At 48.3% G+C, this 27,959-nt stretch overlaps 1 protein-coding gene across 2 annotated transcripts; it reads right to left on the reverse strand.

Annotated features, from left to right (window-relative positions):
• Nucleotides 1-252: 252 nt before the first annotated feature.
• On the reverse strand, nucleotides 253-27,923 carry Odad1 (outer dynein arm docking complex subunit 1). Of its 2 annotated transcripts, XM_041653260.1 has the most exons (16): nucleotides 27,908-27,923; nucleotides 26,935-27,099; nucleotides 26,751-26,842; nucleotides 25,403-25,502; nucleotides 24,845-25,034; nucleotides 11,835-11,957; nucleotides 11,525-11,638; nucleotides 8,272-8,339; nucleotides 7,067-7,254; nucleotides 6,748-6,882; nucleotides 5,181-5,263; nucleotides 4,914-5,082; nucleotides 2,012-2,175; nucleotides 1,840-1,937; nucleotides 1,515-1,593; nucleotides 253-1,357 (listed from the first exon to the last, which is right to left on the reverse strand). In XM_041653260.1, exons 3-16 carry the CDS (start codon nucleotides 26,818-26,820, stop codon nucleotides 860-862), a joined length of 2,079 nt encoding a protein of 692 aa, XP_041509194.1. In that variant the 5' UTR covers nucleotides 26,821-26,842; nucleotides 26,935-27,099; nucleotides 27,908-27,923; the 3' UTR covers nucleotides 253-859. The 2 variants fall into 2 exon arrangements, with proteins under 2 accessions (XP_041509194.1, XP_041509198.1); XM_041653264.1 differs by lacking the exon at nucleotides 27,908-27,923 and having other exon boundaries at nucleotides 26,935-27,306.
• Between the last annotated feature and the right edge of the window lie 36 nt (nucleotides 27,924-27,959).

Here is a 27,959-nt window from a genome sequence, read left to right on the forward strand (position 1 = left end):
TCCACTTCAGACAGGAGCCATCCCCTGTGTCCTAATGTGCCTCAGTTCAACACGCAGCTCACTGTGGCCCACTATGGGGCCAATCAGGGTTGTCTGTAAAGTCCCATCCCCTGCCAAAGCCTGTTCCACTAGGAGATATGCATGACGGGACCAGTGGATCCACGTTGACCTCCAAGAGTTGCATCTGCTTTGCCATCTTTTATTTCCCAGGCCCACTTCTCCAGACTGAGGTTGTTTTGTCAGACAAGATCATGAAGTGAAACAGAGGTCCTAAGTCACCCACAAAGAGGCAAGAGAAACTCTGGCTACCTAAGAGCCAGATGCAGGGGATGTTGGCTACTGCAGCACAGCACAGCCTGTCCTGACTGATACAGATTTCAGCAGAGCTAGAAATAGGGAAAAGACAGAAAATGGATGGGTGGGTGGATGCAGAGATGGATGGGCACTGGCGTAGGCAGATGCAGGAACAGGCTCGTAGATATTTTTCCCTGAGCTGGAAACAGCTGAAGCCATGTTTGAACACACTAGAAGGAACCAGGCTGGGGAAAAGCTGGGCTCTGACCTTTATTTCCTATTGTTACAGTTCACCTAGGCAACAGAGAGGAGTCCAGTAAGGAGACAGAGACAGAGACGTCAGATGCAGGGATGCTTGGGAGACAGATGAGCAGGGCAGAGGTGGGGAGCACGGAGGAAGAGGGACACAGAGTCAAAGTCAAGGCAGAGGAACTAACAACAAGCAGGAGGTGGGAAGAGATGGGGGAACCCAAGAGGCCTGGGCGGAGAGGGGCAGAGAGATTGGGGAGGAGGGAGACTAAGGCTAGAGAACCTGCCAAGGGCTGGGGCAGGAAGGCCTGCAGGCCTAGTTGTAGCCCCTCGAGTCCTTGCTGGTAGAGGAGCTGGGCCTGGATCCGGGGCCGCTGCTGGAGCCGTGGCCTCTACTCAACTCCGATCCCATGCTTTGGCTCTGCACGCCGCCTCCTGTGCTCTCCTGACCGCGGCTGGTCTCCATGTAGCCAGTGGAGCCCAGGTAGCTGCTGGAGCTGGTGTGTTTGAAGGTCCCACGGCCCGCCACAGAGCCCCGACTGGACACCAGTGCTGCACTGGCACTGACAGAAGCCAAGGTCATGGGACCTGCGGCTGAGCCAGAGTCACCAAAGGTGACGTGGCTTATGGAGCCGGCGCCACGGCCTCGGCTTGTCTTGTGGCTCAGAATGGACTCAGGGACTACGCTGGTCCTCTTGGGGGTCCCCAGGCTGGGGACAGACAGGGAGATCTGAGTACTGGAGAAGGCCAAGCTCGGGCTGCTTTCCAGCTTCCTGGCGGCCTCCTCCTGCTGCTGGAGGTCCTGGAGCTCCACCTGGGGAGGGGGGGTAGCATTAGAGTCCTGACAGGCAGCGTTAGAGTCCTGACAGGCAGCGTTAGAGTCCCACGGGCAGTGTTAGAGTCCCACGGGCAGCGTTAGAGTCCCAACAGGCAGCAGAGCCCTTGTCCCAGCCCTGGGGCCCGACTCTCACCGACTTCACTACTTGACTCAGCAGCTCCTCCTTGCTCATAGGATAATCCTCTTTGACCACAAAACCTGGGGGGTCCTCCCTCAGGTGGGAGAAACAAAGTCCAGTTTCACAGCTCTGCCTTATACACAGATCCCGGTTGTCCTGTGCCTCTCCCCTCCCCTTGGAGCCCCAGCACCCCATCTCCCCACTCTCCCACCCCCGTCCAAGCTCTCACCTCACCCTCTGTGCCCCAGAAGGCCATACCCACAAGCCATACCCAAACCCTCCATCCTGACCCTTTTTTCTGCCCCTGGAATACGCCCTCCCTGCTATGTCCGAGCCTCACATGGTGTCCGGAGGCTGGAGTGGGGTGATCTTCTTTGGAGGGTCCTCTTGGCTCTGGCCCAGCGCCAGAAGGGCAACTTCAGCCAAAGGGGTATGGTTCTGAGAGTGTGGGAGCCCGGAGTTAGTGCAGGCCTAACCAAGCGTGGCCCCATAGCTCCGTCCCCATCATGTACCTGGACCTCAAGGAAAGCCTGCACTGTGAGGAGCTGCACCAGACGCTTCTCGATGGTGCTCAAGAAGAGGCGCATGTCCCTATCCCGCAAGTGGGTCTTGACCCCAAGGAGATCCTTGATGACACTGCTGTCACACTGGGCCTTTTCGAAGAGAAGCTGGATATCTGGGGTCAGACAGGACATTCCGTCAGGTCACAGCCTCTCTGGAAAGGCAAGACCAGACAGCGAGGCACAACGGCTACCAGTCTCAGAGCTCAAGGAGGCACAGAGGACCTGACGAGATGTCCTTTATGGCACACCTTGGCTGGAAATAAACCTACTTTTCACCAACCCAATAATGCCAGGGCTCCCAGAAGACACCCCACTATGGCCCCTCACCGCAGGCCCTCTGGTTAACAGCTGAACCGGCCTCCCCACACGGGTGAGCCGGGAACCTGCCGCTCCTGCTGCCCACTAGAGGCCTCATGCTATCTCTGGACACGCTTTGAACAAACATCTTCATTTCCTAAACTCGGCGGCTCTGCTAGTAACAGCAAACCACCTAACTGTCCCTGTGCAGAGAGAGGGGCCGTTCTGCACAGCCAGATGACCATGGGTGAACTGTGTGGCTCCAGATTCTCTATTGGGAGTATAAACCTTCCCAGTGCCTCAGAACAGGATTTATTAGGATGAGACAAGGTTACCTGGAGCACGGTAGCTCCTGATACAAGAGGACAAGTGACGTTATAAAACAGAGGGGGAAACATGTGTGTCCTGTGCACACACGTAAACCCACACATAAAAAATAGTAAAACAGCCAGACATGGTGGAACACACCTTTAATTCCAGCACTCAGGAGACAGAAACAGGCGAATCTCTGTGAGTTCGAGGCCAGCGGCTCTATACAGTGAGTTTCAGGACAGTCAATGCTGATACACAGAGAAACCTTGTCTTGAGCCTCCCCTCCCCCTTCCTACTAAAAAGAAAAAAGAAAAGAAAAACAGAGGGGATGTATGGTGTAGACACATGATGGGTTAAAAGTTGCAAGACGCGGAAATGAAGCCAGCCAGCATCAAAGAGGCATACAGGGACAGACCCTTCCACACAGCCCTCACTCGGAGGGACAGCCCTGCTGGCCTCCAGACCAGGAGATAAGAATCGCCTGCACTGAAGCTGTGCAGTCCAGCACACGAGATAATGTTCATGCCAGGAGATGGAATATTCAAAACGCAAAGATGAAGACAGCACTAAGCATCCCACGATGCATCACCACACTACTATGTTGTAATGCTGTTGGCACACCTCAAGGTATTGACAAATGAGAAATCAATAAAAATAGCACAGGAATTAATGGAAAACTGAAAAGCCAACAGTTAAATGCGGAAATCTCCAGCGCGACTCTGTGCGGACTTAACATGGTTATAGACATGCGTGTGCACAGAGAAGGGCCACATGCTGAGCTCCGCCAGGGGCCACACTCGCCCTGCCACCCCCACCATGTCTGCCTCCAGAGACTCAGGAAGAGGAAGGCAATGCCTGCGTCAACACCAGGCGGCATTGGGACCCAAGGCAATGTGGTCTCCATTTCAGTCTCTGAAAGCTCGCTCAGCTGTCCTGGAAATGAGGAGGGGACAGGACCAGAGAACAGCACCAGGTCCCGTAGGGAGGAGCAAGGAGAAATCCTCCTAGGCACCAAAGGGCCCCACACATGTAACTTCCTCTGTGACAGGCCCAGGCTCTGATATGGAAGCCAAGCCACTAATTACAAAACAGAGCTGATTACATCTCCTCAGGTGTAAGATAAATTTCACACAAGAAAGTGGGGAAGTACCCAACCATACAAAAAAGTATTTCCAAAAGACTGGTGTGCAGAACCAATAAACAACCCCCATAGCTCTGAACAAGAGAAACTACAGTCTAATTCATGGTGGGGCTGCAGAGGTGGCACAGCAGTTAAGAGCACTTGTTACTCTTGCAGAGGACCCGGATTCAATTTCCAGCACCTACAAGGTGGTTTGCACCATCTGTAAAACCAGTTCCAGGAGACCCAATGCCCTCTTCTGATGTATGTAGCACCAAGCATGCATGTATGTATATACATACATAATGCATGTAGGCAAAACTTTGTCACATAAAATATATAAATCCAATTTTTAAAATGTTTAGCTATTTAAAATAGATAAATAAAATGCGGACTGGCAATGTGGACCAGCGGGGGAAGGCTGAGAGATTGCCATGGTGATCCATAGCTCTTTTCTTCCTTCTTTCCTTTCTTCCTTTCTTCCTTCCTTTCTTTGATTTTTCGAGACAGGGTTTCTCTGTGTAACAATCCTATCTCTCTTGGAATTTGCTCACAGAGATCCACGTGCCTCCAGATTGCTGGGAGTATAGGCGTGCGCCACCACCATCTGGCTGGTGGTCCATATCGTTAATCCCAGCACTTGGGAGGCAGAAGCAGATGGATCTTTGTGAATCTGAATGCATCCTGGTCTATATGTGACTTCTAAAACATACAAAGCTACATAATAGAGAGACCCTACCTCAAAAAAGAAAAGCTAAAGAAAAAAAAGGGGAGGGAGGAAGGAGGGAGGGAGGAAGGGAGGGAGGGAGGGAGGGAGGGAGGGAGGAAGGAAGGAAGGAAGGAAGGAAGGAAGGAGAGAAATTGCTCTGGAGAACTGTTTGCATTTTCCAGTAAATATTAAAGTGCCCTGGCCTATGATCCAACAATCACACACCTGGCATTCATGAACGGACAGAGGAAAAAATAGATGGATGGACTGACGCACCCTAGATGGGCTTCCGGAAAGTGTGGGACAGACAGAGAAGCAAACGCAGAACTGGCCATGAGTTGCCTTTTACTGGCCAGCTGCCCACGCGGCACTACCTCCTTCCTAACCAAGAAGCTGGAGCCTTGGACACTTACCAGCCTTGAGCTTTTCCAGCTGAGCTCGGAGAGCCTGAAGGCGTGCCTCCAGCTGCTGGGACTCAGAGCACACCGTGTCCACTTCCTGCTGTAACGTTCGGCACTGCTGCTCCTGCTGCAGGTGCTGGGTGTCCTGACTGGCATGCTCACTCACTAAAGCCTCCTGCATCTGCAGGACAGGGCAGGATCTGGGTCTGCTCCAGGCCTAAGGAGGTGGGAGGAGGTATGGGAGGTAGGGAGGGTGTGAGGAGGATGGGCCTGGCTCACCTCTTTAATCTCTTCCTGAAGGTGGTGTAGCTCGGAGTTCTGCTCATTGATGAAGTTAAACTCAGCAAAGTTGCGTTCCTCCACTGGGAGAGAGCAGAGGTTCCGGGACAAGGAGTTAGAAACAGACCGATTGATTGTTAAGGGCTAAAAGACGACAGAACCAAAGAAGAAAAACAGAGACAGAGCAAACAGGAACAAGGCAGACAAAGGCTGTAAAAACTCCATCATACAGCCTACAGATGGGAAAAGATCTTCACTAACCCCACATTAGAGAGAGGGCTGATCTTCAAAATATACAAAGAACTCAAGAAATTGGACACCAAAAGAACACATAATCCAATTTAAAAAAAAAAATGGAGTATAGACCTAAACAGAGAACTCTCAACAGAGGAATCTAAAATGGCTGAAAGACACTTAAGGAAATGTTCAACATCCTTAGTCATCAGAGAAATGCAAATCAAAACAACTCTGAGATTCCATTTTATACCTGTAAGAATGGCCAAGATCAAAAACACTGATGACAATTTATGCTGGAGAGGATGTGGGGTAGAGGGAACACTCCTGCATTGCTGGTGGGAGTGCAAGCTGGCACAGCCCCTTTGAATGTCAGTGTGGCAATTTCTCAGAAAATTAGGAAACAACCTTCCTCAAGATCCAATAATACCACTTTTGTGTATATATCCAAAGGATGCTCAATCATGCCACAAAGACATGTGCTTAACTATGTTCATAGCAGCTTTGTTTGTCATAGCCAGAACCTGGAAACAACCTAAATGCCCCTTGACCGAAGAATGGATAAGGAAAATGTGGTACACTTACATAATGGAGTACTACACAGCAGAAAAAAAATAATGACAGCTTGAATTTTGCAGGAAAATGCATGGAGCTAGAAAACATTATTTTGAGAGAGGTAACCCAGACACAGAAAGACAATTATCACATGTACTCACTCAGAGCTGGTTTTTAAACATAAAGCAAAGAAAGCCAGCCTACAAATCACAATCCCAGAGAACTTAGACAACAATGCGGACACTAAGAGAGACTTACATAGATCTAATCTACATGGGAAGTAGAAAGTATAAAAAGACAAGATCTCCTGAGTAAATTGGGAGCATGGGGACCTTTGGGGAGGATTGAAGGGAACAGGGGAGAGACAGGGAGGGGAGCAGAGAAAAACATAGAGCTCAATAAATATCAATAAAAAATACACCTGAAAAAAAACCTGTCATAGCAAGAGACGGGGACAGCCACAGAGAGGCACCGCACATGCGCTCAGAGACAGGAGATCCAGGAAGACCCCAGGAAATAGTCCACTGCAGGGAGAAAGGAAGCAGAGCTGAGGGACAGATGTGGAGGAAGAAACCCAAGAGAGAAGGAAACACGTGGAAAGAAGGAATCAGAGGTGCCGACCCAAGGGAGGGACCCCCGAGGGAGAAAGGTTAGGGGGGACTCAAAGCAACAGAAGGGTGACTGGAGACAGATGGAGTCCCTAGGGCAAGGCAAGGTGCATGGCAGATACAGGAAGGCTGGGCAACACCACCTCCTCGTCCACACTGTGCCCACTCACGCTCCAGGTATTTCTCCACCAACAGGTCAGGGTCGCTCTCGCCAGTCAGCTGGGCCAGTTTATTCAGAGCGTCCTCATAACGCAATACTAGTTTCTCTTGGGAGGTCTTTCGGAGTCCTTCTGCCACCTCCCAGGCTGTGGGGGAAAAGCGATGTTGAGGGCTCCAGGGTCCCCAACAACCCTGCCCTCCCCAACAGGCTCTACGCACTCACTGGCTCCACTATCCTCTCCCACCAGGTCGGGTTCCTCTTTCCTTTGCCCCACCTTCTCCCAGTGAGCATCACCCTCTCTGAGGGCCCTGGGTTAGCACTGGCCTCACCTCGCTGCTCTTGCTTCTGCACAATGTCAGGATCTGGCTGTCTGTCATGGTTCTTGAGCTTGAGGAATCGGTGCAGCTGCTCCAGATGTGAGATCTGTCGCTGCAAGACCTGTGCTTCTGTCTCACTCTGAGCCACCTCCTTCTCTGCGCGCTCCCGCAGCAGGCCCATCTTGGTCTTGGCCTCTTCCCTGAGGGAAAAGGGCATGTCAATAAAAACAGAAGATGGGGTCAGCCTGCGGGCCCGGGGGAGAACAGTGCCGCTGGCTTCACGAAGATGCTCACAAAAGGCAGAGAATGTTCTAGGCATATGACAAGCCTGGTGGACACTCAGGGGACACAGAGGCCAGGAATCATGTGCCCAGTTACTCAGAAGGGCAAAGGAAGTGACCAGGCCTTGCCAGAGATTATTCCCAGGTGCAGGTGCAGAAAGGGCAGCCTGGGTAACACTGCAGTGTGAATGCCCTATAGCTAGAAACTGGCTGCACTCCAAGCTGGGCACACTCCATCACAGCCTATCAAGACATGGGGGGGGGGGCTCCTGCTGACACCCTGTCCTGCTTTGCTGTGACTATGGGCCGAAAGCTTTGATGTCATCAATTACAAAGGGTCACGTCTCCACCAGCCTTGTGGGGGGCCTCCTCCCAGCGCCACCCCTGAAGGTTAGTTTGGGCCATTCACCTACAAACATAGCCTCTCCTGACAATAGCAAGCCCCTGACCCAAAGACCACTCGCCAGAACAGAAACCAGCCTGTCCTGTGCCCCAGCTGCCGATCCACTGCAGGGAGCTGAATGGGCGGCCACTATAGGCCATCAGGCAGACAATGGTGTAGCCAATCAGATTCCCTCCCTCAGAGTTAGAATTGAGAGAGCAAGGTGAGAACAAGACCAAGGATAGGAGGACACCTACACAGAAGGGCAGAGGTCACAAGCCAGCCAAGGTGCGGAGAAAGCCAACTGCTTCTGCAGCTACAGCTACTGACTAACTGCTCTCCACAGCCAGAGGCCTCCAGGACTCCCAGGCCCTGGTAACCAGCCCTAAGTATGCCTGAAGCTGTCACAGACAAAACTGCCCATTTACATGCACCCAAGGAACAGGGTCTGGCAGGAGACGTGGGTATCTTTTGGGTTTTGCCCATCGTTGTGAATCTCCAACCTTCCGGCCCTCACCCCTACTGTCTGCTACCCAAGTGCCCTAGGGACTTACCTGGCGGTGTAAGCAGAGGTAGAGGATGTGCTGAGAGCTCCAACTGTCTCCTGAAGCAAGTGGATCTCCTGCAGGGACACAGTGAGCTGACTTCCTCCGGCCTTCCCACCCACAAGGACAGGCCTAGGCTACCCCTGCAGAGCAGCTCTCCAGGAAAGGGCGTTTTGTTTTCTGTTTGCGGAGAGGGCGGGACTTTGCTTTTGTTTTCTGAGCTGCAGTCTCACCTGTCCTTAACCTGCATAGACCGGTCTGACCTTGAATCAGAAGAGGGGTTTTAATGAGGTCTAAAATGAGAGGAAAATCAGGAGGACACGTGGCACAGGTAACTGGAGCTCACTTGGGGACCACTCACCCAGAAGGACCAGCCCAACTTGACCACCACTTGGAAACCTGCTTGGATGTCATGACTATACTGGGATTCAATGTGCCGTATCCACCGAGGGTCTTGGGATGGGAAGCTGAGTGCCAATACTGGGAAGCAGTTGGACTTTTTAAAGGTAGGGCCTACTGTGAGCTTGCTAAAGCCACTGACCTCAGAAGAGACCAAGGTTCTTCCTCCAGGTCCAACCCTCTGCTTCTCCCTCAATTGGCATCTCCCTCGTGCCTATGTTCCGTCCGTCATACTATCTGCCATGATGTGGAGACCAAGGTCCTAGGCAGCATAATCCTGCGCAGTTTGCTTTCTTCACCTCCAGTACTGTGAGCTAAAGGGGCCTCTTTGCTCTCCAACATTCCCGGGCTCATATACTTTGATTAACTGACAGACCAACATATAATGTGACCTTACAGCTCTCTTTTCTAGCTTCAGAAATAGCCATGTGTCTTCGGGAGAAAGGAAGGAACAGCAGAGACATCACATCCATCTACAGACACAGAGAAGCAAACATACACACAAACACACTTTGTTGAAAAGAACCCAGCAGTGGAGAGCCAGAAACTGAGAACACTGGTAATGCAGGGCCACCAGATCTGAGGGAGACGAGGAGGAGCTGTGCCGATGTCTCTTGGGATGGTTTTCGGAGGTTTAGCTTGGTTTTATAGGGCTGGGGTCTTGCCAGGAGCTTGGGCAGGAGCTACAGAGCCACACCCCAGTTTTTTTCATTTTGAGACAGGGTACAGATCTCTAGCCCAGGCTGGCCTGCAGCTGCCTTGCAGTCTCTGCTCTGGAGAGACGCGCAAATAGATACATGAGAGTGTGCCAGCCCTTCTGCAACAGTTTTGTTTGGCTTGTTAGTGTTTTACAGATTTATAAGATAAATTAAGTCAACAGAGACATGAGAGAAAACTAAAAGGGAACAAGGCAGGGCTGCACCTCAGCGTTAAAGTTCAACCAAAACCACACCATAAAATAACTGATCACCATCAGGTGGTGGTGGTGCACGCCTTTAATCCCATCACTCGGGAGGCAGAGGCAGATCTCTGTGAGTTCGAATGGTCTACAAGAGCTAGTTCCAGGACAGGGTCCAAAAGCAACACAGAGAATCTCAAAAAACAAAAAACAAACAAACAAACAAACAAACAAAAAACCTGATCACCAATAAAGTAAATGAAGCTGACTGTGCCCAGATGAAAAGCAGAAGCATGGGGAAGACAGGGAAACAAGGAGTGGTCAGGGAGGTCCCTAACACAAGCCCAAGCCCTCCTAGGGGAAAGGAAAGACACAGCAAGGGCGGCCACCCAACAGTGTGCTGCTGACAGTCGGTGTGTCCAGAGGACGAAAGCTGTGTGGAGGAGGGTACAACACGGTCACAGTGAGGCCACTTGTGCCTAAACCTTGACTTTCCAGTGCCTGCTCACCACCAGGAAAAATATAGGACTTCGGAGAGAAGGGCCGAAAGGTTGAGTGTTCAATTCCCAGCACCCCCACTGGGCAGTTCACTACCTCCTTGCACATATGTACAAACTCACAAACACACATGCACACAATTAAATATAAAAAGCAAAATATTTTTTAAGAGAAAGAAAATGGGGGCTGGAGAGATGGCTCAGAGGTTAAGAGCATTGGCTGCTCTTCCAGAGGTCCTGAGTTCAATTCCCAGCAACCACATGGCAGCTCACAACCATCTACAAGATCTGGTGCCCTCTTCTGGTGGCCAGGCAAACATGCAGACAGAACATTGTATACATAATAAATAAATAATTTAAAAAGAGAGAACGAAAACGGGAACTTGTTGGAGAAATAGCAAAGTGAGGGACAAGGGCAGGAAAGGTAACGAGACCACGGCACTTCCTCTGCTGGGAAGCAGAGACACACACAAAAGGAATAAAGAGGACAGGACAGGAGAGGGGGCGGAGACAGGGTGGGGGGGACGGGAAGATGCACCCAGAGGACCAGGTGTCAGAGTGACTGTGGACTTTCATCTTGAAGTCACAATGCTGAACCTAGTAGCAATGTGACACCAGCCAGGGCAGTGGGAATTTCAGGCAAGGACGTTAGCGGCCACTGAGACCATATAGTGAGAGCTCCAGTAGACGCTTCTCATCGAAGGAGACTCCATTCCAGAGCATCTCCTTCTTGGCTAGGAAGGACTTGAACAACTTCTTTTTAACATGGCATCCTTCAACAGATGCGAAGCTGCTGGTACCCACAGGGACCTCCACAAAACACAGCTGGACCAGACACTTCCAAAATACGGAACCAGAGGGGTGGGGATGGGGTGGGGTGGGAAAGAAAGGAGAGAGAAACTGACCAAGGTTGAGGCAGAGACAGAGACTAAGAGAGAGGCAAGGGACAAAGAAAGACAAATTACCAATTTCAGCCAAGTATGGTAGCTCACTTCTGTAATCAGGGAGGCTGAGGCAGGAGGATTGCCAGGAGTTCAAGTCTAGCTTGGGCTATAAAGTAAGACTCCCAAGGAATCTATATGTGTGTACATATATGAACACATACATATGTCCTGGTGAAGGACATATAGAGGTTCTGTGTACAATTTCCACTTCTTTTATATAAGTTTGAAATTGTTTTGATATAAAAATTTTATAAAAGGGGGTGGAGGGAGGAAAGAAGGAAGAAAAGGAAGGAAGGAAGGAAGGAAGGAAGGAAGGAACGAAGGGAAAGAAAGAAAGAAAGCAAAGAGGGAGGTAGGGCGGGTTGGCTCTTCCTCTCTTCCCCCTGCACCGAGCCTGCATGGACAGAGTTGAGGTGAGCTGTGCTCTTCCTCTCCCCTGCACTGAGGTGGACTTGAGCCCTAGGAGCTCTGCCTGGGACATCGGGCTGGAGAGGGGTGACAGGGCCAGGGCTCCTTTCCCTCACCTTCTTCAGCTTGCGGTCCATGTTCAGGTACCGACCCCTCTCGATGCGCAGCAAGTCCAGCTCCTCCCGCAGGGCCGCATTCCTCACTAGCTGGATGTCAAAGTGACAGGTGACCTGGGGAGGGTGTTCAAGCATTTATGAGGTAGGTCCAGGACCTACCAGAGGTGGGGACCACCCTGTTTCCTCCATGGGAGCCTGAAACCTACCCACCCCAGGGCCCTTTGATCTCCTAATGGGACCCCTAAGCCCACAGTGTCTGTCTACAGATGTCGGAGCCTGAGGTCCCTCCTAGAGAGCCTGAGGCACACACCCTGTCCAGCTGGTCTTCTAGAATCTGGATCCTTCTCTGAATCTTCATCTTCTGATTCAAGATGACACCAGGAGTCGAGGCTTTCTTACTCTGGGTGAGGATGTGGTTCTCCCACTCCTGGATCTGGAGAGAAGAAGCGCTGTCACACGTCTGGGAAAGAGCATCAGTCCCTGTCGTCTCTGCAGCCACTGGGCCCAAGTCTGCGCAACCACGGGGACTGTGGTCCAAAAGAGCCAGAGCCAGCTCTACCCCTCCTGGTGGCATCTTTATTTTTGTTTAGTTCATTCTGATTTCGGTTTTGTTGTTGTTTTGTTTATTTTGGTTTTGGGTTTTCAAGACAGGATTTCTCCCTAGCTTTGGAGCCTGTCCTTGAGGCTAGCCTCAAACTCACAGATCCACCTACCTTTTTTGTTTGTTTGGTTGGTTGGTTGGTTGGTTCTGGTTTTTGAGACAGGGTCTCACTGTACATCCCTGGTCGTCCTGTAACTCACTATGAAGGATGGCCTTGAACTCAGAGATTCACCTGCCTCTGACTCTCCTGATGGAAGGATTACGTCGGTGCTATCATGGTCCAGGAAGAGGAGGATGCTGGAAGACTAAGATAGCAAGAGTCCCCAGAGCGTCCATCCACATGCTACGTGTGGATTACTCAGCAGAGTGCAGACTGAATGGACTACTTAGCCCTGTCTTCCCAGCTACTGCTGTAGGCCAGATAGTGTTCCCAGAAACTCCTATCAAACATCCTGAGCCCCAGGACCTCAGGATGGGGCTAGACACAAGTTACCAACAGAGTGGGACCAGGACAGCCAGAGCTACAAGGTGAGACCCTGAGGAGGCAGGAATGGCTCCCCCTGAGCACAACCCAGCCAATACCATGATCTTGGACAGTGATCTCCAGAGCTGAGAATCAATTTCCAGTGGAGCACCCCATGAGGAGACCTAGTTCCAGAAACCTCGGCAAGCATACACATGCACCAAGATGCCAACTCCAGCCTCTTCCATGTAACATGTGCGACAGCACACGGGCCTAACAGACGCACCTAGTGGCTTGAGGACTTACCACAAGGTATTTGTCTCTCAGCAAGGTGACATTTTCCTGAACCAGTTTTCAGTGGTTGCTCTGATAAAAATCAAATCAAATCAAAACCCAAAAATGCTACCACTGGGGAAAACTGAGCAAAATGTACAGGGGTCCTTCCCCATTCTGAAATGTCAAGTGAATCCGCAACCACTCCAGTTAAATCTTCAGTCACAACACAGGGCTTGGCGGTGCACACCTTTAATTGGAGGACAGCCAGAGCTATGTAGTGAAACCCTGTCTCAAAAAGCAAACAACAAAAAAGCCAGGTAGTGATGCCCAAACCTTTAATCTCAGCACTTGGGAGTTCAAGGCCAGCCTGATCTACAGAGTGAGTTTCAGGACAGCCAGGGCTACACAGAGAAACCCTGTTGGTGAGAATACTTTTTCAATAACACTTTTTTTCATTTTCAATTCTGGGATTTAGTTCTATGCAATACAGAGCAGATGTCCTGAGAGCCCTCGGTGTAGGTTGACCAGCAGGCCAACTCAGAAATGAAGGGAGGAGCAGAGCCAAGTGCACACACCCAAATGGTGAGCTTCAAGAATGAGCTATGGAGCTGGAGAACTGGCTCAGCAGTTAAGAGCACAGTTGAGAGTCGTACAGAGGACCAGTGTTCAGTTCCCAGCACTTGGCATGATGCACCACCACCTAGAACTCCAGCTGTAGGGCACTCCAACGCCCTCTGCTGGCCTGCACAGGTACCTCGATGCACACACACTTCACATAATAAAAACAAATTTAAAAAAAATTAAATAGGAACATTTTGAATCTATACATATTATTTTTACAAATCGCTCCTGACTTCTTGTGACCCAAACAGTGGGCTGCTGGAACTGTGCTGGCTAAAGCATTCCTGTCAAACACACAGCATTGGGGTGCTGGCACAAGTCGGGACTCCCCGCAGGGCTACATGCTGCTGTGGGAACTGACCACTGTCTACACGGCTGCACTAGTCAGTTTCCACTCCTGCAACAACAGCAGTAAGAGAAGGTGTGGGGCTCGCACATCGAGGAGTGTCAGGCCTCCATCAGCGCCCCCTTGCTTTGGATACCTGGAGAAGGCCCTAGGGAGGGATGGTTGAGAGCCAGCATCAGAACAAACCCATCCACAAGGATCCAGGGTGCCAAGACAGAAAGACAGGGTCCCACTACTCCCTTTAAAGCCATATCCCCAGTAACCTAAGGACTTCCCATGAAGCCCCATCTTTTTAACTTTTTATTGACTCTTTGTGAATTTCATATCATGTACCCCAATTCCATTCATCTCCTTATCCCTCTATATCTGCCTTTTGCCCTTGAACCCTCCCCCCTCAAAAGAAAACAGAAAATAAAAGTATTAAAAAATTAAAATGCAAGTTGGGAAGTGGTGGCACATGCCTTTAATCCCAGCACTTGGGAGGCAGAGGTAAATGAGTCTTTGTGAGTTCAAGTCCAACCTGGTCTACAGAGCGAGTTCCACAACAGGCCCCAAATCTACAGAGAAACCCGATCTCAAAAAAAAAAATTAAAACGCAAATTAAAAAATCTCACAGTGGAAGCTGCAGTGTGCCACGGTGTATCAGCCAGTCTACCCTTTGGCCCAAACAGTTTTACTTGCAAATGCTCATTGCAATGAGTCAGTGGTCTGGTTCCAGGCCCCTTGCTATCTCTACATTACTGGAATCACACGGGGATTCCTCTCAGATAGCCTGTTGTTGTCCTGTGTCAAGGAGATCCTGCAGCTTTGGGTCCTCAGGGCCAGCACCTTCATACACTCCAGCAGATCTTAGTTGGGTAGATAGGTATTGGGGTGGGCCAACTCAAAGCCCTGGGTCTGTCTGGGCCTGTGTGGTAACTGAGTTGGTCAGCCCACTCCAACTTCTGCACTACCAGGGCCAGCTCTCTGCTTTGCTGGGGTGGAGGGGGTGGGTGGAGCCACCTCATCTGCTCTCAGGCTTCAAGGTCAGCGCTTCCACACTGACCCTGGGATGTTCAGGGGCCAGTATAGTGGCGTATTATTTGTTTAAATAAATTAAGCTTGCCTGAAGATCAGAGGCAAAGAAGCCACACTAGTCAGCCAAATGAGCCAGACAGGGAACAGTGGCACACATCTTTAATTCCAGGACTCAGGAGACAGAGGCAGACAGATCTCTGTGAGTTCAGGGCCACCTTGGGCTACACAAGATTGAATCTGTCTAAAAGAAAAAGAGAGCTCACACAAAGATGATCCCAGGAGTTGGGATCACATGCCCTTAATTTTTAAAAAATATTTACTTTTATTTCACTTGCATTAGTATTTTGCCTCCATATATGTCTGTGTGAGGGTGTCAGATACTGGCATTAGAGACAGTTGTTAGCTGCCATGTGGGTGCTGAAAATTGAACCCAAGTCCTCTGGAAGAGCAGTAAGTGTTCTTAACCATTGAGCCATCTCTCCATCCCCTGGGATCACAGGCCTTTAAACCCAACACTAGGGAGGTGGAGACAGGAGTGATACAGCTGGGAAGAGAGAGGAATATAAAGGGGAAGAGACAGGAACTCGGTGGAGTGTGGAGTCTGAGGATTCATGGAGACCAGATTTCACCCCTTCAGTCTAAAGATTTGATAGTGTTAAAAAAGTCTCTCTAGGGCTAGAGAGATGGCTCAGTGGTTAAGAGCATTGCCTGCTCTTCCAAAGGTCCTGAGTTCAATTCCCAGCAACCACATGGTGGCTCACAACCATCTGTAAGGAGGTCTGGCGCCCTCTTCTGGCCTTCAGGCATACAGACAGAATATTGTATACATAATAAATAAATTTAAAAAAAAAAAGTCTCTCTAGTGGTTGGCTGCTTTGCTTTTTCTGACCTTTAGTTTGAACCCCAATATCTGTCTCTGGGTTTTTATTATTGGCACCCAATGTTTGGGGTACAAATTCACAAAAAAAGCCATTTGCCTGCGGCTTTATAGTCATTGGCACAGGCTGGAGTTCCACACGGCCAGAATCACTACCCTACCTGTACCCTACCAGCTAGGTTTTTCCTTTTTCTCCCTGAACCTTCTTCTCAGGCTGCTGCCAAATGAAGTAGCTGCCTTGAAACCCAGCCAGGCCTTTACACAGCAGCAGTCAGCCTCACATCTTCACCAGCATCCACAGCCGATGTAGTAGACAACTGGGAATTCTTAAAGTGAGGAATTAGTTGAAAAACTGGAAACAACTCAACATAACGTCCGCCACACTGAACCTTATAGAAGAGAAAGTGGGAAGTACACTTGAACTCATTGGCACAGGGAACCACTTCCTAAATATAACCCCAGCACACAGACACTGAGAGATACAATTAATAAATGAGACCTCCTGAAACTGAAAAGCTTCTGTAAAGCAAAGGACATGGTCAACAAGACAAAAAGACAGCCTACAGAATGGAAAAAGATCTTCACTAACCCCACATCAGAGAGAGGGCTGATCTTCAAAATATACAAAGAACTCAAGAAATTGGACACCAAAAGAACACATAATCCAATTAAAAAAAAATGGAGTACAGACCTAAACAGAGAACTCTCAACAGAGGAATCTAAAATGGCTGAAAGACACTTAAGGAAATGTTCAACATCCTTAGTCATCAGAGAAATGCAAATCAAAACAACTCTGAGATTCCATCTTATACCTGTAAGAATGGCCAAGGTCAAAAACATTGATGACAACTTATGCTGGAGAGATTGTGGGGAAAAGGGAACACTTCTGCATTGCTGGTGGGAATGCAAGCTGTTACAACCTCTTTGAATGTCAGTGTGGTGATTTCTCAGAAAATTAGGAAACAACCTTCCTCAAGACCCAGTAATACCACTTTTAGGTATATATCCAAAGGATGCTCAATTGTGCCACAAGGACATGGGCTCAACTATGTTCATAGCAGCTTTGTTTGTCATAGCCAGAACCTGGAAACAACCTAAATGCCCCTCAGCTGAAGAATGGATAAGAAAATGTGGTACATTTACAGCAGGAAAAAAGAAAAAAACAAAGGAAAACAAACAAACAAACAAAAAAAAAACGACATCTTAAATTTTGCAGGAAAATGCATGGAGCTAGAAAACATTATTTTGAGGTAACCCAGACACAGAAAGACAATTATCACATGTACTCACTCATAGGTGGTTTTTAAACATAAAGCAAAGAAAGTCGCCGGGCGATGGTGGCGCATGCCTTTAATCCCAGCACCCGGGAGGCAGAGGCAGGCGGATCTCTGTGAGTTCGAGACCAGCCTGGTCTACAAGAGCTAGTTCCAGGACAGGCTCCAAAGCCACAGAGAAACCCTGTCTCGAAAATCCAAAAAAAAAAAAAAAGCAAAGAAAGTCAACCTACAAACCATAATCCCAGAGAACTTAGACAACAATGCGGGCACTAAGAGAGACTTACATAGATCTAATCTACATTGGAAGTAGAAAGTATAAAAAGACAAGATCTCCTGAGTAAATTGGGAGCATGGGGACCTTGGGGGAGGTTTGAAGTGGGGAGGGGAGAGGCAGGCAGGGGACAGAGAAAAATGTAGAGCTCAATAAATACCAAGAATAAAACTCATCTACTTGGGCATCAGAAAAAAAAATAAATATCAAGAAAAAGAAAACAACTAAAAAACCTGGAAACACCATTACATTGGAAGGATTTGTGTCTCTGTATGATAATACGCTGGACAGTTTGAAAATGGAACAATTAGATGAGAGGATAGGTAATTTAGATCGGATTTATATATTTTCAGCTGTAAACACTATCAGCATGATCATCTTTGTTTTATCACTAAAAAAGTTGGTTAATCTGAGGCCTTAGAAAAAACTAATAAAACAGACCACAGAGATAATCAAATCCAGACAGAGGAATTTAATGCAGCACCAATTTCAGTGTTGCATTTTAAGATTTTAAAGGAACAGCATAAGGTTTTCAAACAGCCAACCTTATTATATCCAGCAACCTTACAGGAACTGCCAAATGGCAGAGGCTCTGTTACAGCTAACTGGACTCCTGTGACAATGTCATTTAAGGAGATCAAGGAATGGTCTCCTATGGCATGCATTCACTTTGTGAAGCAATTGTTAAACTCGTGGTCAGTTCCTAATAGAATTATCCCTAATGACTGGATAGAGTTGGTTAAAGCTGTTTCCGAGCAACAATTACCATGGAGTACCTAGGTCAGAGAAGATGCTAAGACTATAGAACAAGGGAGCAAAGCTAGAGGTGAGGAACTCTCTCAAGATCAAGTTCTTGGAGAAGGAAACTATGCTACTGTAGAAAGTCAGTCTCTGTGTGATGGTCACATCCTGGCTTTATGCAGTGCAGCAGCTTTGAATGCTTGGGACAGAACTGAAGGAGTAGGAAAGAAGATTTAATCATTTACTAAAGTCATGCAGAACCCAAAAGAAACCTTCACAGATTTCTTACAAAGACTGACATCAGTAGTAAACAGAATGAATGACACCAAATTCAGAAGCTATACAAATAATAATTAAATCTCTGACTTTTGAAAAGACTAATTCTCAATGTAAAAGGATAATTAGGCCTTTAAATGCAAGGTCAGCACCTTTGGAGGAATGAATTCGAGATCCAATCAATATTGAACCTCATGACCGTGAAGATACTTAGATAGGAGAGATGATTTCCAGGGGTTTGAAGAAAAATCAAAATGTCATGTGTTTCAATTGTGGCAACCAAGGTCACCTTAAAAGGGACTGTAAACAGGGTATTCCTAGAAATATTTTTTTCTAAGCCTAATCCATTCTGAATGCAACTCCCTTCTAGATTTTGCAGATGGTGTGACAAAGACAGGCATTGGACTATTTAATGTGGGTCAATGAGGAATATTCAAGGGAATCCTTTGTCATCAGGAAACTCCATGAGGGGCCTCTCGCAGGTCCCTGTGCCAAATCTGGTTCAGTCATTTCCTGCCATCATAGAAGAAATTCCTTCCCAGAGCAATTAAAGAACCAAATCCCTATTGTAAGAAACCATACTGTTTTGGATAATAGAACAGTTATTGAAGAGAGAACAGAAAATTCAGGAGCAACCATAAAGTAAGTACTTTGGCAAACTTCTATAAATGAACAAAGACCAAAAGTAAAAATACAAATAAATGGGTGTGGATGTAACAATAATTTCATCAGAATCTTGGCATCCAAATTGGTCTCTTCTGGATGCAAATGTTCAGTTTTTAGGGATCTGAGCTTTCTCTCAGGTAAAGCAGAGTGGGAAATGGGTAGAAAGCACAGGGCCAGAAGGACAGAGAAGAATATTAAAACCATACGTAGCTAACATAATAATGAATTTGTGGGGATGTAATTTGTTACAGCAATGGAATACTCAGATTAACATTCTCCCCAATCTTAGAAATGAACCATAAATTAACTTATGTTTCTGGGGAAAATATTAGAAGGTTCTGTAAGGAATAGTCATCAACCATTCAAGTTGTGCAAGAACAGGGCTGAAGAGACGGCTCAGAGGTTAAAAGCACTGACTGCTCCTCCAGAAGTCCTGAGTTCAATTCCCACCAACCACATGGTGGCTCACAGCCATCTATAATAAGATCTGGTGCCCTCTTCTGGCCTGCTGGCATACATGGAAGGAATGTTGTATACATAATAAATAAATAAATCTAAAAAAAATTTAAGAGAAGAACAGGGCACAACAGCTGCTGATATTTCAAAGGCACCCACAGCCCCACCTTTAAAATGGTTGACAGACAAACCTGTATGGGTTGAGCAATGACCTTTAACAACAGAGAAACTGCAGGCTTTAGAACAGCTGGTACAGGAGCAACTAGATGCTCACCATATTGAAGAATCAACCAGCCCTTGGAATTCTCCTGTATTTGTTGTTAAAAAGAAATTTGAAAAACAGAGAATGGTGACAGATCTAAGGCCTGTAATAAGATGACTCAGCCATTGGACTCCTGGAATTCCTCTGCCTCCTCTATTACCTAAAGGATGGCCTCTTATAGTTATTGATTTAAAAGATCATTTCTTCACTATACCTTTACAAGAAAAAGACAGAGAAAATTTGCCTCCACAGTGCCTACTTATAATAATTCTCAGTCTGCTAAGATTTATCAGTGGAAGATTCTCCCACAGGAAATGTTAAATAGCTCCACCCTGTGCCAATATTTTGTAGGTCAGTCAATAGATGATACGTAAGCAATTTCTGAATCTATAGTTTAGCATGACATGGATGGTATTTTACCATGTGATTCAAATGTTTCTGCTCTTCTACAGATACATAATGCAAATTGTCTCTTTGTAGTTTCAGTCCAGTTAAAGCTGGCTCTGGAGTTGAGTGTGGCTCTCCTTCTCTAAACCCAAGCATGCTTATTAAAGTAAAATCCAAGCCGGGCGGTGGTGGTGCACGCCTTTAATCCCAGCACTCGGGAGGCAGAGGCAGGCGGATCTCTGTGAGTTCGAGACCAGCCTGGTCTACAGAGCTAGTTCCAGGACAGGCTCCAAAGCCACAGAGAAACCCTGTCTCGAAAAACCAAAAAAAAAAAAAAAAAAAAAAGTAAAATCCAAAATCTCTGTCTCGTATCAGATGAGCCACCTGATATGGGACAGGAGAAAAACAAATATTTAAGGACTATTTTATTGCCACTAATCTCAGAATCCTTTGGGGGTTTTTTTGTTTGTTTGTTTGTTTTTTTGTTTTTTGATTTTCGAGACAGGGTTTCTCTGTGGCTTTGGAGCCTGTCCTCGAACTAGCTCTGTAGACCAGGCTGGTCTCGAACTCACAGAGATCTGCCTGCCTCTGCCTCCCGAGTGCTGGGATTAAAGGCGTGCACCACCACTGCCCGGCTATTCCTTTGGTTTTATATTGACTCTTTAACAACTTTTCTTAAGCTATAAATTTTCTAAGACTAATACACACATACACATATATGTATATATTCTAAATTTTTTGTCATGATATTAATGGTCATATAGAGTACCAACTCATTCTAGAAAAAGGCTTCCTATACCTTCCTGTACATGATTTTGGGTTTGAGTTTCTATCAGTTTCCTGCAGTGACCCATGAGTACACCTAACAGCAACCTTTGAAGTCTCCAAAAGGAGGATGTGGCCCCACGACAGTTCCTCCAGGACTAGGATAACACCACTAAGCTGAAAAACACCACCTAAAGATTGGTTTTGGACTGCAAACTGCTCAGAACAATTTCGAGGTGGCTAGCTCAGATGATTCAGCCTAACAGACTGCTCTAGCTAGGACTTGAGACAAGCCCTGCACTTTCCCGTTATGCAAAGACTGGACAACAAATGATACAGCTGCATCTCCCATTACTTGACAACTAACCCAAAATTTTCTTTTCAGGATCCCCTAAATATAACGTTGCCACCCAGATAGCAGGAAGTAAATTTAAAAATACGACACCCACATTCCCAAGAGGTAGGTTGGGGTTTTGACCATTTGGTGTGTGTGGCTATTTGCCATGTTTTAGGAGGGTTGGTTACAAATTGTTATTGGTATGGCCAGGAGGAAAGTTGAACAAAGGAGGTTAGATGTAGAGTTCTTGTTTTGCAAAGAAAAAGTGGGGATACAGATATGGTAGGATAAAGATTATTGAATCTACTCTGAAAAGAAAAAAGGAAGGATATAGACATAAGATTATTATGTAGATTATTAGCCAGGCGGTGGTGGCACATGTCTTTAATCCTAGCACTCGGGAGACAGAGGCAGGCAGATCTCTGTGAGTTCGAGGCAAGGCTGGTCTGCAGAGTGAGTTCCAGGACAGGCTCCAAAGCTACAAAGAAACCCTGTATCAAAAATCAAAAAAAAAGTAGATTATTGAATCTATTTTAAAAAGCAACTACTAGTTTTAAATGTTTTACATTGGATTTTTATATATTATATACAAATTTTGTATATTGAAACAATTTTGAGATGAATTTTGTTAGAACATAAGATACATACATTTCTACTCTTGTTCAAGGTATTGTACCTATACAGCTCATTTAACAATGTAATGCAAATCTCTAGTCCTTGAAAATTATTATGACCAACTGTTTAGGATAATAAGGAAATGCAGGTTAGTAGTTAATCACCTATTATAATTGAACTTATAGTCACATTAGGTATGTTTTCAGGGTCATCTTCAAACACTTCAGGGATCTACAGAGTATGGCATTTAAGATTCTTTAATAACTTAGGTTCCTTTTCATGACGAGACATGTCTGTTCCTGGCAGCACCAATCTCCTTCAGAGAAGATAATGAGCATGGAAGAAACTCCACATGGAGTTCACTTTCTTTGTGGCAAAAGTAAACTGTTGGGCAAGAAAGTGCCCTTGCCTCGACTGCTGACAGTATGCTGTCCTAATTGGACAAAGCAAGACACAAAATAGAATAACTGCCAAACCTTGTCAAGACAAGGAGAGACAGTCCTTCAGAATATCCTGCTTCACAGAAAAGTCTGTGGGACATACTAGACCTGCAGGTTGATGATGATTGCCCCAAGGTTGCAGAGGAACTTTGGGTGGCTGTCCAGGCAGCCAGATGCTTCTGTCATTTCTCACATTCTTTGGAAGTCGTTTACCTGCACTTCCTGCTTACTCAGTTAATATTATTTCCTTCTTGGGTCTCTGAGGGAGTTGAAGACTAGAGAGTTATATAGTTTACCTTGCTTGCCAGATGCAGAAAGCAAGTTATGATAGATATTAGGTACAAGACTTTGGACTCACCAAGATAGGATAGATATGGAGTATTTTCTCTAAATTTGTCAAATGCAAATGGACTAGATACTGTTAATGTATTTATTACCTGTATATATTGTGTATAGTCATTGTACTTATTGTATATAGTTATTCTCATACTAGTTATAGACTTCTTTTTATTTTAGACAAGAAGGGTAATATAGTGGTATATTATTTGCATTTTAGTAAATTAAACTTGCCTGAAGAGCAGAACACAAAGAAGCCATACTAATCAGCTATACAGGCCAGGGAGTGTTGGCACACACCTTTAATTCCAGGACTCAGGAGATAGAGTTCAGGGCCACCCTGGGACTACACACAAGTGAATCTGTCTAAAATAGAAACAGAGCTCACACAAAAGTGATCCCAGCACTTGGGATCCCACACCTTCAATCCCAGCACTAGGGAGGTGGAGACAGGAAGGAGACAGGAGCTCACCGGAGTGTGGAGTCTGAGGATTCATGGAGACAGGCTCTCACCCCTTCAGTCTGAAGATTTGGTAGAGGTAAAAGGTCTCTCTAGTAGTTGGCTGCTTTGCTTCTCTGATCTTCAGGTTGAACCCCACTGTCTGTCTCTTGGTTTTTATTATTCATGCTACAGGCCAGCTCTCCTGCACCCACACCACCGGGGGAGGGCCAGCTCTATGGTGTTGGACCTACTCTCCCCAGTGCTGCAGCTGGTGAGGGGTGAGGGAAGACCCTCTCAGCCTCTAGAAATTGTCCTTTGGGTATCTAGCCATATTTAAACTGTATCAGTACCATTGATGTCATAGTTCTAGGGTCCCTAGGCTCAGGATCTCCCAAAGGCAATTGTGAGCTGGCTTGAGTTTCGTCAAGAACTGCTGGCAGCTGTCCTAGTTAAGGTTTCTGTTGCTGTGATGAAACACCATGAGCAAAAAGCAGCTTGGGGAGGACGGGGCTTCTTTCAGCTCACATATCCTGAACACAGTCCACATGAAGAAGTTTGGGAAGGGAAGGCACCTGGCTTCCTCGTGGCTTCCTGGGCCTGATTTCTAATGGCACCCAGGATACCTTAGGGAGGCATTTTCTCAGTTAGGATTCCCTCTTCCCAAGTATGTCTAGCTGGTGACAAGCCTGCATAGCAGCTCACCGCTGAGTGAGGGGCCCCTCTGCCGCCCCCGCCATGTGGCTCTCAGTGCTGGTGGGAGTCTTCTCTTCAGTCTGTGGTCTACTAAATGGGGTCTTTCTGCCATAACCCAGTCAAGGGAGTGACAGCGTCACCCTGCCACATTCTGTGAGTGAGCAGTCCACGTTGGGCATGACTCAACTGAGTCACCTTCAGACCACTTACAAGGCCAGGACAGGAATGTCAGCAGAAGACAATCAGCCAAGCTGCAAGTCAAGGCTTTGAGCTCTCAGAGCTGTTTCTCACCAAGACTCTGACTTCCAGAGGTTTACAAACAAGCAAAAAAACCTTACTGAGGGGCCTGGAGAGATGGCTCAGAGGTTAAAAGCACTGCTTGCTCTTCCAGTGGACCCAAGTTCAATTGCTAGCACCCATGTGGCAGCTCACACCTGTCTGTAACTCCAGGTATGTGCAGCTAAAACATCAGTGAGCATAAAACAAAAAACCTTACTGAGAATTTAAGAAAATTTAGAATCCACTACTTCAAAAAATGCTTCCCAGAGCCCAGCTTTAATCCCAACACTTGGAAGACAGATCCAGGCAGATCTCTGTGAGTTCCAGGCCACCTGGGTTATGTTCTGAGTTACGAGACAGCTAACTGTCTCAAAAAAAAAAAAAAAAGGAAAAAAAGCCAGGTGTGGTGGCATGTGCCTTTAATCCCAGCACTCGGGAGGCAGAGGAAGGAAGATTTCCAGGTTCAAGGGCAGCCTGGTCTACAGAGTGGGTACCAGGACAGCAAGGGCTACACAGAGAAATTCCTTGACCTGGGAAAAACAAAACAAAACAAAAACACACTCCCCCAAATTAGAAAGTCATCTTTTCCAATGGTTAAAGGTATTCAAAGTTGCTTTTTCTCAGCCAAATTTTAGAGCTTGGAAGCTATTTTATTATGCCTGGCACATTGCAGGAGGTGGAATTCTTTTGTAGCTCACAGGAGAACTTCCAGCAACCTTCCAGCCTCAGTTTTCTGAGAGCTGATTTTACAAAGGTAAATGCCACCCTTATCTCTGGATGAAGGCTTTTGGTGGTTCCATCTTTCAGATAGGTCGCTGTGGCTTAGATCAGATACTACAAGGTCTGATGGGATGACACCCGACTAGGAGAACCCACCTGCTTGTCCAGTGCCCGGGTCTGCTCCTGCAGCGCCTCTATTTCCGCCTGCACCTGAGCCCTGCACTTGAGTAGACGGTCCATGTCCTCCAAACGCTGGCTGTCTTTCAGTCGCTTGACCTGGCTCTGCGCCACGCTGATCTGCATCTGGAGCTTGGCTCGCAACACCTCCAGTTGCCGAATCTCCTCCCTGTCCGAGAGGAGCGGGGAGGAGGAGGTCCCTACCATGAAGCCAGCAACAACTACTAGCTCCTGCCGGCTGCCCCTCACTGAGCCCCAACCCCCCACCCTGTGTTTCTCTCAACCCCTTCCCTCCTCTGATTCCTCACCCTGCTCCTCCCCTACCTTGTCCCTTCCCCAGCACCTGACTCTCTTCGAGATACCACAACTCTGGGACCCTGTATGTACTTCCTCCTGTCCCTACCCCTCTATCCTGTCCCTCTCACTACCACTCTTCTGCCCCTGCTCCTCCCTTAGCCCTGTACTTCCCGACCCCTCTTTCTTCCTTCCCTCCTCCTAGGGCTCAGAAATCCCTTTCCGCTCTTCTCGCCAGCTCACAGTTGCTTGCTGATGCGCTGGTGAACCTCCTTGCTGTATGTCCGTCGTTCCCCCTCCATCACCTTGCATTGTCTTTGCAAGCGGTTGAGCTCCCAGTCCACTATGGGCGAGACCAGGAAATGGACTCAAAGTGGAGCATGACTGCCAGTCATCCCCAGAACCGAGGAATCCTGCTCACTTGGGGGTCCTGCAAGCTAAAATTGTACTGCAGCCCCTGCCCTGGCATCGTTTGGGACTCCCTCTCAGTCCGTGTCTCCCAGCCAAAAGGACCCCCGTTTTTTCCTAACCCATTCTGACTGGAGGATGTTCCTGGGAGGCCTCCTGGTCTCTGGCACGTGTGGCTAGAGAAAGTGGCACTCCCTCTTACACTTCAGTGGGTGCCCTCTCTCCTGACTGCTCCTCCCTCTCTCCGCTTGTCCTCTGGGCTCATGCTTCATCTCTTCCCAGTCTCCACTCATCTCCCTACGAAGTTCCTAAGGACTTCCTACACCTCAGCCTAGCATCCAAGTCCCAAGGAGCCTGCCCTACTCATCCCTTCAATCTTTCCAACCAGGTTCCCGGCTTCCTCGCCCCTCGACTGAGAACTGACCCAAACCATCGTCCATAAGATTGAGAAACCCTACGCTCCTACCCTAGGCTGTTCTCTTCTCGGCGGCTTTTTTTTTTTAAGACAGTGTTTTACTGCCGGGCGGTGGTGGCGCACACCGTTAATCCCAGCACTTGGGAGGCAGAGGCAGGCGGATCTCTGTGAGTTCGAGACCAGCCTGGTCTACAAGAGCTAGTTCCTGGACAGGCTCCAAAACCACAGAGAAACCCTGTCTCGAAAAACCAAAATAGTAATAATAATAATAACAATAATAATAATAATTTTAAAAAAAGACAGTGTTTTACTATGTAGCCCTTGTTGACCTGAAACGCAAACTCCACCCGCCTCCCCGGCTCTGGGCTGAAAGGCGTGTGCCACCACGCCAGTGCCCTCTCTTTTTCTGATTTAAATCCCACTTCTGTGGTGTAAGGAGGGCCAGAAGGAGTTGCTGCTCTTCTTTCATCTCGTGGGTTCCTCAGGCTGTCAGGCTTGGTGCCAAGAGCTTTACTCGCTGAACCATCTCAGCGGTCCTCCCCTGGCGATTTCTGGATGCTGGAACTCAAACTTCTCCTTAAGTCCGAGGTCTTCCCGGCCACCCCACTGCTTGGCTTGGCCCCTCCACATGTCAGCAGTCCCCTCTGTTCGGGCTCTAATCTGACCTCAGGAAAGGGTGCTCCTGGGAGGCCTCCCCAGCCCAGGCTCTGGAACTTGGAGAAGCTGAGAACAGGAGAGGAACTTCAGAGAAATGGAATCATAAATTACCCGGTCCCTCCAGGAAGACCTCGCTTCCTTCTTCGAAGCGGGCGCTCCTGGTTGACATGCCCAAACGCATCGTGGCCACGGAGGCGGAGCTCCTGCAGGGGACAACAGAGCGTGCGAGTCAGAGCCGCAGGACGACCAACAGCGCTGAGGCCTCCCTGGGTCTCGACTCCGGGACTTCGCTCACCCAAACACACAGTCTGGGTCCGGCCGCTTGACTCTGACTCGGTGCCCAGGCCGCCTCTCCGCACCTCCGAGCCGCCGGCTGGGGGCGGGGGCGAGGTCTCGGCTCTACCTGCTCGAGTGCCTGACCTGTCCGAACTGCTCCACGCTCACTGTTGTGATCTGGTTACTGGGGAGACAAGGGGCCAAGGAAGCCTGAGGACAGCGGCAGGGGAGGGCCGAGAGCAGGGCGGGAGAGGAAGACTCGGGACTGAGGGGATCCCTGCCGAGGGGCGAGCCAGAGGCGACCGCAGGGGCGGGGCTGAGAAGACCCTAGAACAGCTTCTCAACAAGTGGGTCGGGACCCCTGGGCCGAGGGCCCTTTCACAGGGGTCGTGTATCAGACACCCTGCACATCAGATATTTACATTACGATTCGTAACAGTAGCAAAATCAACAGCTATGAAGTAGCAACGAAAATAACTTTAAGGCTGAGGGTCACCGCAACATGAGGAACTGCAATTAAGGGTCCAGCATTAGGGAGGTGGAGAAGCACTGCCCTAGAAGCAGCCAGGAGTCTGTAAGGAGCTGAAGCTGGGGTGGGGGCTCCCCTTAGCTCTAAGGATAAAGGGCAAGGCTACGGAAGGTCCCGGGTTGTAAAAGCGGACGGAGGGACTGCAGGGCCGGGAGGAGGATCAGGGTTCTGGGAGAAGCCGGCTAAGGAGGCGGCGCTCTGGACCTGCAGGGCGGGGACTTCAGTGAGAAGGGGGAGTTTAGGGGCTGGAAAAGGCGGGCTTTAGGCTTTGGGGCGGGCCCTGTCGTTTAAAAGGAGCGCAGCGCGTTGGGACGTCCTGGAGGGAGGTTCGGTGCTGGAGGGTGCGTGCAGCTCGGCCTCCGGAAGACTAGACTAGGGCTAGGCAGGGTCCTTCGGCACCGGTCCAAGAAAAGCCTGCCTTGGCCTGGCTATTTGGGGAATTTAGGGTTCGGGGAACGCTCACCGCGATCTGTTCCTACACAGGCTCACTACGCACGCGCCAGCAACGGTTCGTG

The sequence above is a fragment of the Microtus oregoni genome, unplaced genomic scaffold (genome assembly GCF_018167655.1).
Source record: "Microtus oregoni isolate MIOR12 unplaced genomic scaffold, Mior012 000000F_ref0000247, whole genome shotgun sequence".
Lineage (NCBI taxonomy): Eukaryota > Metazoa > Chordata > Mammalia > Rodentia > Cricetidae > Microtus > Microtus oregoni.